At 42.7% G+C, this 13,333-nt stretch overlaps 1 protein-coding gene across 3 annotated transcripts; it reads right to left on the bottom strand.

Annotated features, from left to right (window-relative positions):
- Positions 1 to 1,464: 1,464 nt before the first annotated feature.
- dusp10 (dual specificity phosphatase 10) lies at positions 1,465 to 13,222 on the bottom strand. 3 transcript variants are annotated; one of them, XM_087176294.1, is made up of 4 exons: positions 13,022 to 13,222; positions 11,134 to 11,963; positions 7,152 to 7,520; positions 1,465 to 5,668 (listed from the first exon to the last, which is right to left on the bottom strand). In XM_087176294.1, exons 2-4 carry the CDS (start codon positions 11,915 to 11,917, stop codon positions 5,403 to 5,405), a joined length of 1,419 nt encoding a protein of 472 aa, XP_087032420.1. In that variant the 5' UTR covers positions 11,918 to 11,963; positions 13,022 to 13,222; the 3' UTR covers positions 1,465 to 5,402. The 3 variants fall into 3 exon arrangements, with proteins under 3 accessions (XP_087032420.1, XP_023270651.1, XP_023270652.1); XM_023414883.2 differs by having other exon boundaries at positions 13,039 to 13,222; XM_023414884.1 differs by lacking the exon at positions 13,022 to 13,222 and adding an exon at positions 12,901 to 12,924.
- Positions 13,223 to 13,333: the final 111 nt, after the last annotated feature.

Below are 13,333 nucleotides of genomic sequence, written 5' to 3'. Positions count from 1 at the left end.
CAAGAGGCAGCCTAAGGTCCCCTGTTAGGCCTTTGTCCTCTGTGTTCCCATTTTCCTCTCATTAACCTCGATCCATATCATCCTTTGGCAAATTTTGTAATAATGTTTGCTTAACATGAGCAGCGTTATTTTATGCATGAGTTGTTAGTGCAAAGTGCTGCTGTAGTGACATTTAGTGAAGCCTTGGTTCGGGTGTCGTGCGAGTGCATCTTCCTGTGACAAAGGGAGCAGCTTTGATGGTAACCAGTGCAGCAGTCCTCAGGCTCAGAGATCCTCTGCTTTATTTCACCGCCTCCTCAGCAAAGTATGTACACACTTGATTTTGTGTGTGTGTGTCGGTGTGTGTGTGTGTGCGCGCACCTGTTTGTGTGTGCGTGTAGGAAAAGGTAGGTCCTCCTCTCAGGCCTGCTTTGCCTAATACGTCCATGCAGGGTTTGCTGGAGAGCGGCGTGCGGCAGCACAAAGATCAGGGCTATTCTGGTGCTGCCCGCCTGCCCAGTGCTGATAGGAAAGGATTAATGAGGCGGGGCACTCATCACTCGTAATTAGAAACAACGCTAAAAACTATTTTTGTGCCTGTTCCTATGGAGAGATCTTGACCCTCAGGCCAACCGCTCCCCCCCCTTCCCACACCCCACACACACACACACACCCCTTCCCCGCTAGCCATGAGGCAGTAGACGCCTGCAAAGTTGGAGTAAATATAGGCCCATAACTCCCGCAGCTATGTGACACATGGTTCAATGGAGGGGAGCACAGATAATTCACAACTCTGGCTGTGTACTCCGCTGGATGCTCAAATGTCAAGAGGCTGATCGAGGCTGTCTCTTAAAATACACACTGTAAGGCTTGTTTTGTCGTTATTGATCCCAATAATTAGTTTCTGAGCTTCCGCTGTTTCCTGGCTTCGGCTGCGTCATGGGGCCTTGGTCACATGAAATTTTTCATTCCCTGTTTATCTGTTGTTCTGCTTTTCAGATCAGGATGTTTTCACACTCATGTGTTTCAAGTAACTTGTCTCTTGTATAGCTGGACTGCACTAATTGATCGACATATTTAATTGTTGTTTTTCTGCCAAATATAGTGCTCACTAAGTTCAATATATTTGGGTTTTGACATGTTGGTCAGACAAAATAAGCAATTTGAAGATCACCTTGAGCTTTGAGCTCAGTAATTTCTGATTTATAGACACAAGTAAACTCTGTGGGTTCATCGCTACGAGTGACCCCTTTCACATTAAACCCAGTCATTCAATCCATTGTTAATATAAAAACATTGATTATAGCAGCTTAAAGCAACATGAGAAACATCTACATTTTTACTCAGTAACATACGTTCAGTCCATGTAGGGACACTGAAACAAATCAGAAACCCATTTCTCCTTTATTCTGCTAGTCGCTAAAGTGACGAGTCCCTCTGCGTTAGGAAGGACACAAGAGAAAACAAAGTTCCAGGACGCCAAACCAAACTTGAAGCCTCCCTGTTTATTTCAAAGCTCACAAGTAGGGATTACAAAATTACAGTGCTTCAATTGCAACAGTTCAAGGAGTAGTAGGAGAAGAGTAGGAGAGATGACAGACCAGTTGAGGAATTTTGAGCAAGTCATGCAAAAAGGTGTGGGAGAAGGCCTCCGTTATAGTAGCACCCTTTGTGGAAAAAAATAAATCCATCTGTCCGTAGGTCAGTGCAAAAATAGTAATGGATATATGCATACAAAGAAAATAGATATATATTTATATACTGTATATACTTGACCGTTGACTACAGACACAAAGAAAGATACAGAGACTTGTAGAGCGAAGCCCGTTTCCACCGGAGCCTCTGAGCCCAAAGCAGAGACTCTTAAATAAGTCGTAAAGAACGTGACAGCTTGATATTGTTCTAATACAGAACCGTGTTTCCAAATAAAAGGAGAACAGATCCAGATGCCTCTTGGAGCTGTCAGTCAGACTGCGACCTCTACAGAAAGAGCAGTGTGGGAAAGACAGACAGCACCATAATGACTGCGAGTGTCCCTCACAGACAAGGAGCACACAGCATGCTTCTTTTCCAACCAGAGAGAGTAATGTACAGTACGATGGTTACATTGTTCAGTCAAATAGATCATTACATATAAAAGCCATGTGCCGCTGCGGTTGTAGGAACCGGCAGTTGGGACGAAAAGGTACATTATTCTTATATAACATTGGCTCAGATGATAAGCACTCTCTTTTTTCTTTTTCTTTGTTTTTTTTTTGTTGTTTTTTTGTTTTTTTTTGCAAATGGTTATCACTGAATATAAATGCACAAGCTACAAACGCGTGTTAAATGGTTATTATATACCTTTTTTTTTATCATATTCAAATATATCGTGGAGCACCAGTAGACACCAATGACAACAGCAACAAAAATACAAGTGAGGACACGTCGCCACACAAAGGTTTTTTTTTTTTTTGTTGGTTTTTTTTTCCAAACTTCTTTGTCAATAAGTCACACTTAAAACTCACTTCAGTCTGAGGCTGCAAACTTGTTATTCATGCTCGAGATGTTCGCAGAGACCTCACAAAAAAAAAAAAAAAACAATTTCATGACAGTTGGGTAAAGAAACATCCCGTTACAGTTTCATTTTGCATAGCGTGAATTTTCACATGAGGGATTTTTGAAGCTTATTGTTGTGGATGTTGGTGTTGTAAAGCCTTACTGAGTGCACTGTGAGTTTGTATTCATGACGCTGTGAAAACTCCTCACATTTACCTTCATCTTACTGATAGAGACACGAGACCATCTGACAAACTTGTGGGTTCAGTTTTGTAAGATATAATGAAGGTGGTGTTGCAAAACAGATGTTGGTGTTGGTACTTTGACAATGATATCGTTAGCCCTGTGCTTCGTTTTATGCCTTTATTTTCATGCAAACAATGGAGAGCTGAAAAGAAAATCAAAAGAACATGTGAACATAAACAGAACAGGAACCACCATTTGTGAAGCTGCTTCAAGTCAGCTTGGTAGGAACTATAAAATACTGGATGAACTTTGACCTTGTACCTTCTTGGTTTTTTTTTTTGGTTTTGGTCTGAATTTCGTGTTTTAACTTCAAGTGAAGGACTGCATGCTCTGTTATATCTTGGAAAAAACTTTAATCAGCCCTTGGGTTTATCAAATCAAAACCAATCGGATCAAAAGTGCATCGTTCTCAGGCTAAAACAAGGCTATTCTTAGTTTTGGACACTCGAGGCTTTCAGACAACAACACTGATCTCGACAAGGTGTGTATACCGTGTGCTCAGTTGTATACAAGTGGTTGAAAAGACAAGTGAACTACACCTTAAAACACATGCATCCAACATGGCTACATAAAATATTTCCCTTTTTATCATTTCCACTAAAAGTGTCAACAGCTGAGAGAACCAGATGTGTAAAAACTAACCAGGCTTATTTGCAAAATTGAGATTCTGTTCACTAACAGTTCAGAAATCTGTGGTTTGGATAAGAATGAAGGCATGAAGAAGTAGCACTAGCAAGATGAGAATTATTTTTTTTTAGCCTTTGCACTTCATATCTATCTATATATATTTGTTGCAATACGAGTCAAAGGTGAGCATATTCAGATGCAACAGGATGAGGGTAAACTTTGTGTGCGTGCATATACTCTTTACTACACTACTATTTAGTGCCAGGTCGATTTACAATTCACGGTGGTGCTTCGTTTCGCCTTCAAATGCCACCACGAGATCAGAGTTACATAATGAGCATTTTTCACCTCAAGGCTTTTCAGCATCTTTAAATGCAGTTCCGTCAATATTCTGCACATTGATCAGGAATCGCAGAAATAACCTTTGAAAAGAGAAATGTGTACATTAAACAGAGACAAAGAGGAGTACGTTGCTTTTGTCTGGGAGCTCAAATTCGACCTCGGTGTGATCTGCATTCGTCTGCACGTGATGCTGTACCATGAGCAGGCCCACTGGTGACACATGAATTAAGGCATTGATAGAGGCACTAGAACAGCACGTGACGGCAGCTCTTGCCTTCGTAAGGCAGAGGAGAGCTCACTTAACTGTAGCTTAGTGTCAGCGACAGGGAGTTGCAAGAGATTAGACGAGGGTCACACTGCTCTACTGTACAACTGCTGTCGAGCTAAAAGAGGTGCGTGTTCGTTTGAAGTGTGTAACCTCAACTCTGCTACTTTAGAACGGACTAAATCATAGTTCAAAATGAAGGGCACTGACAAAAACATCATGTGTAGCTACACAGGGACGGTAAAACAGTGAAGTACATTACAACAGAGCTGGCTTATGGATGAACCGGAGCAAAAAGAACAGAGGAGACAGAAGCAGGCAGTGAAAATCCTCTGCTCTGTTACATTAAACATCACCAGTAGCCCTGTTTTACAATATTCACTGATTATTTCAAAGTGTTCTTTCCTCTGCCAGCAGCCATGCATAAAAAAAGCTCTTATGGCTGTCTGGTAATATATATTAATTAATATATATTGCTAAAAATATATGCATATGTGGATGCAGGAATGGCAAAACGAAAAAATACTAAAGCAAACACATAAAATATATGAACTTGTGGTTCAACTGACATAAACCCATAAGCTGCACTCAAAAAACCCCCCTTTTTTTTTTTCTGTCTCTGCGCCAAATATTACAGCATAACCGTCTGCACCATAAACATAAACGTATAGAACTCAACAACAATAATTACATTAACATCAAAATGGTATTTCAGCAAAGAGCTGGAAATGTTTCGTAATCATTACCCATATATACACATAAGATCAAGGTCTCAGTTGCATTCCACTCTGAAATTATTGCACAGTAAGCCGCTGTGGGCTTGTCATGGTCACCCCCATAAACCCCTGTATAAAAATAGAACAACAACATTAACACACCAAACATGTCTTCATCTTGTCCTTTTTTTTTTTCTTTTTTTTTTTTTTTTTGACAGGCACTGCCATGGCCAACCCCGCCTGAGTCTGCAAACATAAACTGTGTGCCACAGTGTGAGCTTTAAGAGTTTCTCTTGTCAGTAATTGCCCCTAAGCACACTGAATATCTTTTCCAAACCGATTTTCCTTTCCCTCATATTCGCTCCTCTGCAGTCACAAGTGGAAATCTTCCCACTGACCACTTGCTCCCTCTCTATCTCTCTAACTCATCTTCTCCTCCGGGACATCGGCCAGGTCCAAACAGTAGGGATTTTTGGCATTTCACATCACCACTGACCCAGAGCTTTGGCACCTCCAGAGAGTCCAAGATGAGCACGAGGAGATTCAAGAAGAATACAGCAGCTCTCTCTCTCTCTCTCTCTCTCTTTCTCTCTCTCTCTCTCTCTCTCAAGCTCCAAACCAGCTGGTCTCTCTTGAAAAACAGCGAGAGTGAGCACACGTCTGAGTGGCGAGTCAGACGATGGGTTCGTTTAGACGACGGTCTCCACACCAATCAGCTTTGGCGTGAGGATTCGTGGCGTTATTCCGTTGTTGAGGTCCTCCTCGAACTCCAACAGCTGGCCCATGAAGTTGAGGTTCGGGGAGATGATGGGCCTCCTGGTTTTGACAAACTTGTAGGCGTCCGTCATGGTCATCCAGGTGTGCTTCATCAGGTAGGCGATCACGATGGTGGCTGAACGAGACACGCCTGCCTGGCAGTGGATCAGAAGGCCCATACCTGCTTGATGTGCTTCCTCTGCAGAGAGGAACATTGCAACAATTAAAACACGATATAACGAATGCTTTGTTCCCCATGGGGAAGTTCAGTCATCACGCGTGATAAGATATTAAAACCTCCTTTGTGACCAGTATTTTTCACCACTACCAAAAACAGAAAATACAGCCGAGTGTTAGAAATGCCTCTTCCCATTCTCCCACTGACCATCTGGTTTACTCCTTCTTTTATCAGATATTTCTTGATTTAAATTATATGTGATTATAATTTATCCAATTGCTTTTGTTAAATGAAAACAAGATTTTTTTTTAGAAAACATGTTTACATTCCTTCATTTTGGTATCTGTACCGCATCATAGCATTTCATACGATACCCAGCTACCACTACCCGACTTACATCTGTCCATTTTCAAACTACTTCCTAATTAACTGTCACCATGAATTAGACCCTGTTGCAAATGTTACTAACATACAACCATACTAACACTTGCCATTTAAAACCGTCAGATCAACTAAGTTGGGATTTTTGATTGCAGAAAAAAAAAAAGCTATGCAATTACTAAATAAGTTTCTAACTGTATAAAGGACCAGGGCCAAGAAATCAGATACAAGGCCCGTGAAAACCACTGAGCCACCATTAGGAATCCACAGATCAGTATGTGCCTGGATACTAACCTTATCAGGACGCTCAGTAATCAGTTATCATATGAGTAATTAGCCTGATCAGTGACATTAAAAGAAATTCACCGTTTCCACTCTCAGTTACGTCCATTAGGTCAAGGTCAGTTTTCAGCACCACAGCAGGCAACCACTGGCCTCATGTTACCGTACATAAAACATATCCCAATGAGTTCCTCACAATAAGACACATTTTACATTTTAGGAAAAAGACTATTTGCTGCAGGGAGATACCCTGATGTATCTGAATCAGAACTGAGAGAGAAAAAGGTGGATGAGCACATCTCTAGCCAATGTACTGACCTAGTCTAGTCTTCAGTATGTAATACTTCAATCGACTGGATTAGGGTTCTAATTATGTGCTAGACGTGTTCTTTTCACATACACTTTCTTTTAAATATATATTTTAAAAGTCCAGAGTTTCAGAGGAATGTTAGTCTCCACAGCTTCGATTTAGTTATAAACGGCTGTATTCAGAGGATGTGAAGAGAGACGGCTTCTTCAAACACAAGCGATTTCTTTCAGCTTAGATAGATAAATCTTGCTAGTTTTAGTGCACAGAATTATTTTTACTTTTTCTCACTCTTCTCTCATGTTTGTTTGTTTTCCTATGAAAACAATCGATAGTTCAACCTCTTCCAGCCTCCAGAACGTGTCGACGTTAAACAGTCTGGGAAGGTAAATATTAGTCTTTAGTTTAACTGCTCACTGCTCTATGGAACCTGTGATGAGGAGTTCACATAGACCATGTATTGTCTGAAAAGGTCACAAGACAAAAAGTTGTAGTTCAAACTTCTAATGCAAAACTGAGTGACAGTTCTCATACCGATAAATTCAAACGCCTCCTCGAAATACTGGCGCAGGTTCTGCTTGTTACTGTCGGTGGCGGGCAGGCGCTTGTAGATGAAGAGGCCTGTGTCGTAGTGGTAGAGCGGCAGGTGGGTGGTCACGTTGAGGATGTAGCCGATGTTCAAGCGCTGCAGCAGGTTGATGTCCTGAGCGTTGTGCTCGTTCCCCAGATAGAGGAAGGGCAGGATTGGCGTCAGCTCTGCGTTCTCTATGTCCGGGGTGGAGGGCAGGGAGTGAGGTAGCGCCCCCGTCAGGCCAGCAGCTGCACCCGTGTCTAATCCCTCGTGAAGGTGCAGCGAGTGTTCGCACAGGTTCTCGTGACTCTGCCTGAAGCAGCTAAGGCCTCCTGTGAACACACACACAGACAGGCTGTGATGTAAACTCAAGGTAAATACCGTTTGGCTGAAAAACGAATAAAACTGTCAAACATCATTTTCTTAGTTACTTTCTTTGGCCCGTCTCTAAATGCACACTGGGCCTTGTCAGTCTCTGGAGCATGGAGCTAACACTGCCAGGGTTAAGGGTTCAATTCCCACTGGTGTGAGCCATGCTAAAAATACACACACTCATGCCACTGTCCACCACATGGCACACGTTACGACGAGTAGGACAACTTTGCATACACACCTGATAAAAGCACTGACAACTGGCGTTAAAGAGATTTGAGGCACTAAAACGTTACAGAAATCTCCAAGTCCCATGACTACGCTGTTACATTTGGTTGCGATTTGAATGTCTCCATTTGGATATTAAATCAGTTTGGAGGGATCAGCACTGTTTCCACTAACAACCACTGTCTGTCCCAGTCAAGTCTGTTTTGAGAAGCAGAGACATGGCCAAAATACCTCCTACGACAGTTTCCACTTGCTAACCAACATGAGAAATCCCCCTCGTTAATCTGCAGGTAAATAGATGTACTAAATGTTTAATATACTTCTCACTGGACATCTGCACTTCTCCAAATAACTGGTTTGCACCTGTTCCCAGCGATGCCATCGGCCAAAGTTTCCCCACAGCACAAGGATTGTGGGGAGGGGTGGAAAAGTGTCGCAAACACACACACTGCTGTATCAGTTCATGCCTTGTTCACATTGCAAGAGTTGACATCACTGCATGTGAGGTCATCGCACAACTTCCCCTTAGTGACTGGGCAGGTGGGGATCTCCTGTCAACTGTCAGACAGCGTGTTCATCAGAGAATAGCATGATTGTTAAGCATGAACAAAGACATTAACCTGATGTTACTGTGATACTGGCCCGGCCCTCACTATGATGGGCTGTAGTGCTAAAAATTACTCTATAATAAATAAAAGAAAGGGAAGTTACATACAGGAGCTGTGACACCAAGCTCAAGGGGGGAATTTCCACTCATATTGATATTTTTTCTTACATTTTCATTTACTCTGAGCTCAAAGGACTGAGCTTTTTTAATGAAATCCATTTTACAGAAATTTAAAAATCCTTGTCTGTATTTTCATAATACCAGCAATATTTATCTTTCAATACAGCATCATGCATATCTTTGTCCCGAATGCTCTAACATTACAGGGAGCTGCTCATGGTGTAGTTCAACATGGATAATGTGCCACATTTACTGTAAGTACACCCTGGCTGATGATGGATATTTGTGGCCAAAATCTATATTAATATATATTTACTTTTTATTATTTTTTTAAAAAGCAAACCCTTATAGAATTATCACCTGACTCAGTAGTTTGCCTCAACTCTACGAAGCATTTTTGCCTCTCTTAGCTCATTGTTTTGGTTTTTACTATTTTAGTTCAGTTTCAACAGGTTTTTCTCAACAAGTTTTGTTTAAAGCTGCAGGTGTCCACTGTACTTGTACCTGTTCAACATCAGACAGGCAAAGTAGCTTGTGAACATAGTGAAATTAGTTAGCAGCTGAAAAGCAAGACATTTTCATCAGGAGTTGGTGGAGATCAAAACAGAGCTACAAGAGTGAATATTGGGCTTGTTATTCATCAGGTAACTCCCATTAATTCCTACTGTGATTGTTGGATGTGCAAAAGGCAACAGTTTGGTAACATGTTAGCAATAAAAAACTTCCCGTTATATAAGTTATGTAATGGAAACACTGTTTTTAAACTAACTCAAATGTATCTCTGCACTTTCATGTTACTTTACCAACTAGTGCTGATGCCAATACATTGACAGTATGTAGTTATACATAATATAGTTGTTTATAGTTTGTTTATAGTTGCAAAACATTTATCAAGCACACACAAACAGTCTAGTGACTAAGCTAGAAACACAGTGAACTGTGAAAACTGCTCCGTTTTGGCTCAAACTGAACCAGCATCTTTCTTTTCAGGTCAAACTGAACTGAAAAATAACACTTTTCATAGCAGACTGAGAATAACAGAAGCAGCACGTTGCTGTCAGATGAAATCTGTGGAGTGTGACCGTCTGTCATTATCTCTGACTAAACTCACAGAGGAAAACATGAAAAGTGTCTCTATCACTTTCATAAGCCAGTGGCTCAGTTCCTGCTTAGAAATCACCGCTTCTGCCTCACTAGGCCTCTCACACCACAGACCCGCTGTTTCCAAAGCTTACCCTAAACCTTCCGACACTACTGACATGTTGTTAATGGCAATTCTGACGGATTAAATGTAACCTATCACTGCTCAGGGCTGCAGCGGGGCAGGGACAGAAGATTTTGTTTTTCCAGTTTATCACACTATGACCATATTTACAATAAATCATGACTAAGAGCTGCTGGTAACAGCAAATAATGGAGTGCGAGTAAATTATTCATACTGTACATACATGGTCCAAATATGTCACTATTACTACTGCTTGGAATAACACTAATCCCCTGCCTACTTCCCCAGATTGAAAGCCCTCAGATATTTTAAGGAAGTGAAGAAGTAATCACCATTATATTTAGAAACATATAAAAGATTATTCAAAATATTAATTGTAATGGAATCAAGGCTCAAATATTATAAATTTGCTTAGGGCTGGTTTTGTCCATTCGATCATAAACACAACATGTTTGATCACAGAGGAAATCCATGCTGCAAACACACACATAAATGTGGACACATGGGAGATATCGGCCATCGCTGATATTAAAAAGTACTATATAAAAAAAATATATAAAAGTGAGGCTGAGCCATTCGATTCCACCAGCAGAGAGGATGGCTTGCATTTTGCAAGAATTAAACCAGGCGACAAAAGGAACAAGACAGTCTGCCTGTTCCTCCCACTGGGGCGAGCTTCAGACAGACGCCGGTGCAGGATGAGACACTGGAGAGGAGCCTCGTCCATCAAAGTACACAGGAGGACCAGAGGGCGAAGAGAGGAGAAGATATCAAGGTGCCGTGATCTTACGGCTGGACGGTGACTGGGAGGCATTCAGAAAACACTCACAGCCCTGCCCCCCTACACGACACACTGCTCCAGCTTCAAACACACTCGCACACACCAAAGATAGAAAACATGGCAGCGACCCAGGGACTGCTATCTCAACAGGCCGCCTTATTTACCAACAGCTGCCTCTCACTCTCTGCAAAATGCTTAAAATATGTCATATAGAAAGCTGTTGAAGAGTGTGCACATATGTTTATGTATGCGGGTGATGCAGACAGAGTGTGCATAGGCTTGATTGTATATGCAAAAACTGTTGTATGTGGTATTATAACTGTAGCTGTAATGCTTCACTACAAAGCTGATAGGATGAGGCTTTACTCACATACTAAACATAATTATGTAACCACACCACTTTCATATTAGTTTATATTGCCACTAAACTTATACTACTGCTACATCAGGCCATGCTTTCAGACATTTAAACTGGTTTACTACCTCCAGAGTTAAACTAAATCCCATGTAATTGTGGTTTTCTGTCCCTTTTATTCTGGACAGCCTTCTTTCCTTTTTCAGTAGTCCAGGCATTTGCACCTCTGAGCTTTGATAAACCTACTTAAATGTTACCTTTGAGGATGATGGGGTCCTTGCCCTCCCTCCTCAGTGACTCCAGGACCACATGTAGAGGCTGGGAGGATGTCAGCCGGTTGGGGTCTGTGGTGCTCTCGTCGTAAACCACAATCTCTTTGGAGAAGATGCCCTTAAAAGAGTCCTTGCCCTCGCGGCAGGAGATGAGGTCCAGCACAGTGATCTTGCCTTGCTGCAGCCGCCGCCGGCTGATCTTGTCGGAACAGTTGATGTGCACGGCCCCCCGGATGTGGCTCTTGTTGTACTCCATGAAGGGCCGGCAGTCGATGATGACGGGCACAGGCCCTACGGGGTGTCCCATGGGGCAGCAGGTCATCCTTTTGGCGAGCTCATTGGGATGGATGACCCTCACGGTGGATACGGCTTTTGGAGTGCCCGGGGTGAGGCTGGGGGCGCTTAATGCTTCATGGTTGCTGACCATTGAGGTGGGGGGCCCGGCATAGCTGAGGTTGGGGCTGCTGGCGCTCACCTGGCTGTGGCTGAGGCTCTGGCTGTCCTTCTCATAGGTAGTCACAGAGCAACAGCTGGCACTGCTGCATCCACACGACAATGATCGCGTGGAGCCCTTGGATGAGGGCATATACGTTACAAGATTGGCCGTCGCCCGGATCTTCACCACGGTGGTGCTGATGACTGTCTTGCTGCTGCTGCTGGTGGCGAAGGAGTCCAGGTAGCTGGTGTCCAGGCGCAGTTGGAGTTCCTGAGGTCGGATCGGCCTTGGCAGCGCCACCACAATTCTGTCGTCAAGAGGAGATGGAGGCATGGGGAGGCTGAGGGCTGGACGTTTAGGGAGAACTCAACAAGCCACTCTGTGGGGAACAAGAACAAGTCGAAATATGAGACAAGGGAGACAATCTTTCCAAAAAGCAGTGTAGTTCAATGAATCCTGCACCCACGGACTCAGATCAAGGCTGTGAATGAACAAGCAGAGAGCACACAGGCCGACCTCTTGTCTGTTTGATCAACATGCAAACTAGAAAACGGCTGCTCAAGCCAAATATTAGTAGTGTCAACACCTGCAGGGCAACACCCAAGTTAGTGGGAAAATTTAGATGTGACAAACTGGCCACTAATAATAAACAGTGAAATCATCACAGTCTTGTGTAACTGAATCACTTTGAGTGTAATTAATATGAATCATCCTCCAGATATTGTATATGTGTGTGATATTGAATTTTTCACCCCAACTCTAGTCTGTCTGATCCAAAGCTTGTACAACAAGAGAGAAAAAAAAAAGATAAAATACTGCATCGACGCTACGCCGCAGTTTGGTCTCTCCCCCAAATGGAAAGTCGGGGTACAAAAAAAGAGGGGTGGCATTTCCTTTTGATCACCAGCCTGAGCATTTTAAAAGCATGTCATCGTGGCACATTACGTAAAGAGACCCGCCGAGCATTGCCTGTCCCGGCCATCGCCGTCCTTTAAGCACGGTGCAGGTTCAGCTGAAGCAGAAATCATTCATGGCCAAATTCATTGAAGAAACCGGCATGAGAACGTGCCGTGAATGTGATATGGCTTTCGGACGAGACGAACTGAACAGATGAGCTGAACACTGAAGGAAATCCAATTTCACACCATCATCAATTATAAAAATAAAAAATAAAAAAATAAATATGCAATGGCTTCATTTTAAAGGCTGGGATTGTAACTTTGCTCAATGGTGGAATAAAAAAAAAAGATAGACCCTGTGATAAAACACTTCAGCCATGTGGTGAAAATAATAATACAGCAATAATAAACACTAACCAGCCCAAAATGGTTGCAGCAATTTGATATTCCTCTTCATTAATTATAGAATCGCGTGAAATCTCTATGACTGTGCATTTCAACGGCAACTTGTGCCTTGGACACCAATCACCAAACTTGCCTTGTATTTCTGCTTACCGGTGTGTGTCGCGGTTGACTGTAGACGGATTTATTATCTCCGCTCGCTGACAACGTTGCCTCCATTCAGTCCATCCCAGTGTTGTGGATCGGCAACATTTTTTAGTACTTTTACCCTGCTCCCCCAGAAATAATATTGAAGGAAGTCTGCCAGCCTACAGAAGTCGCGCAGCCGGATTGACGCGACTCTGAGCCAATGCGCGACTTCATTAATATTAAATTTGATCCTTTTTGTACAGTGAGGTCCGGCCCTGTGATGGGAGGGATTTGGCCGAGCTGTCTGCCTCTGTGGCTG

The sequence above is a fragment of the Seriola lalandi genome, unplaced genomic scaffold (assembly GCF_002814215.2).
Source record: "Seriola lalandi dorsalis isolate HSWRI2012SDOR001 ecotype SW California unplaced genomic scaffold, Sedor1 jcf7180002054544, whole genome shotgun sequence".
NCBI classification, from domain to species: domain Eukaryota; kingdom Metazoa; phylum Chordata; class Actinopteri; order Carangiformes; family Carangidae; genus Seriola; species Seriola lalandi.
This window is presented reverse-complemented; position numbering and strand designations above follow the sequence as displayed.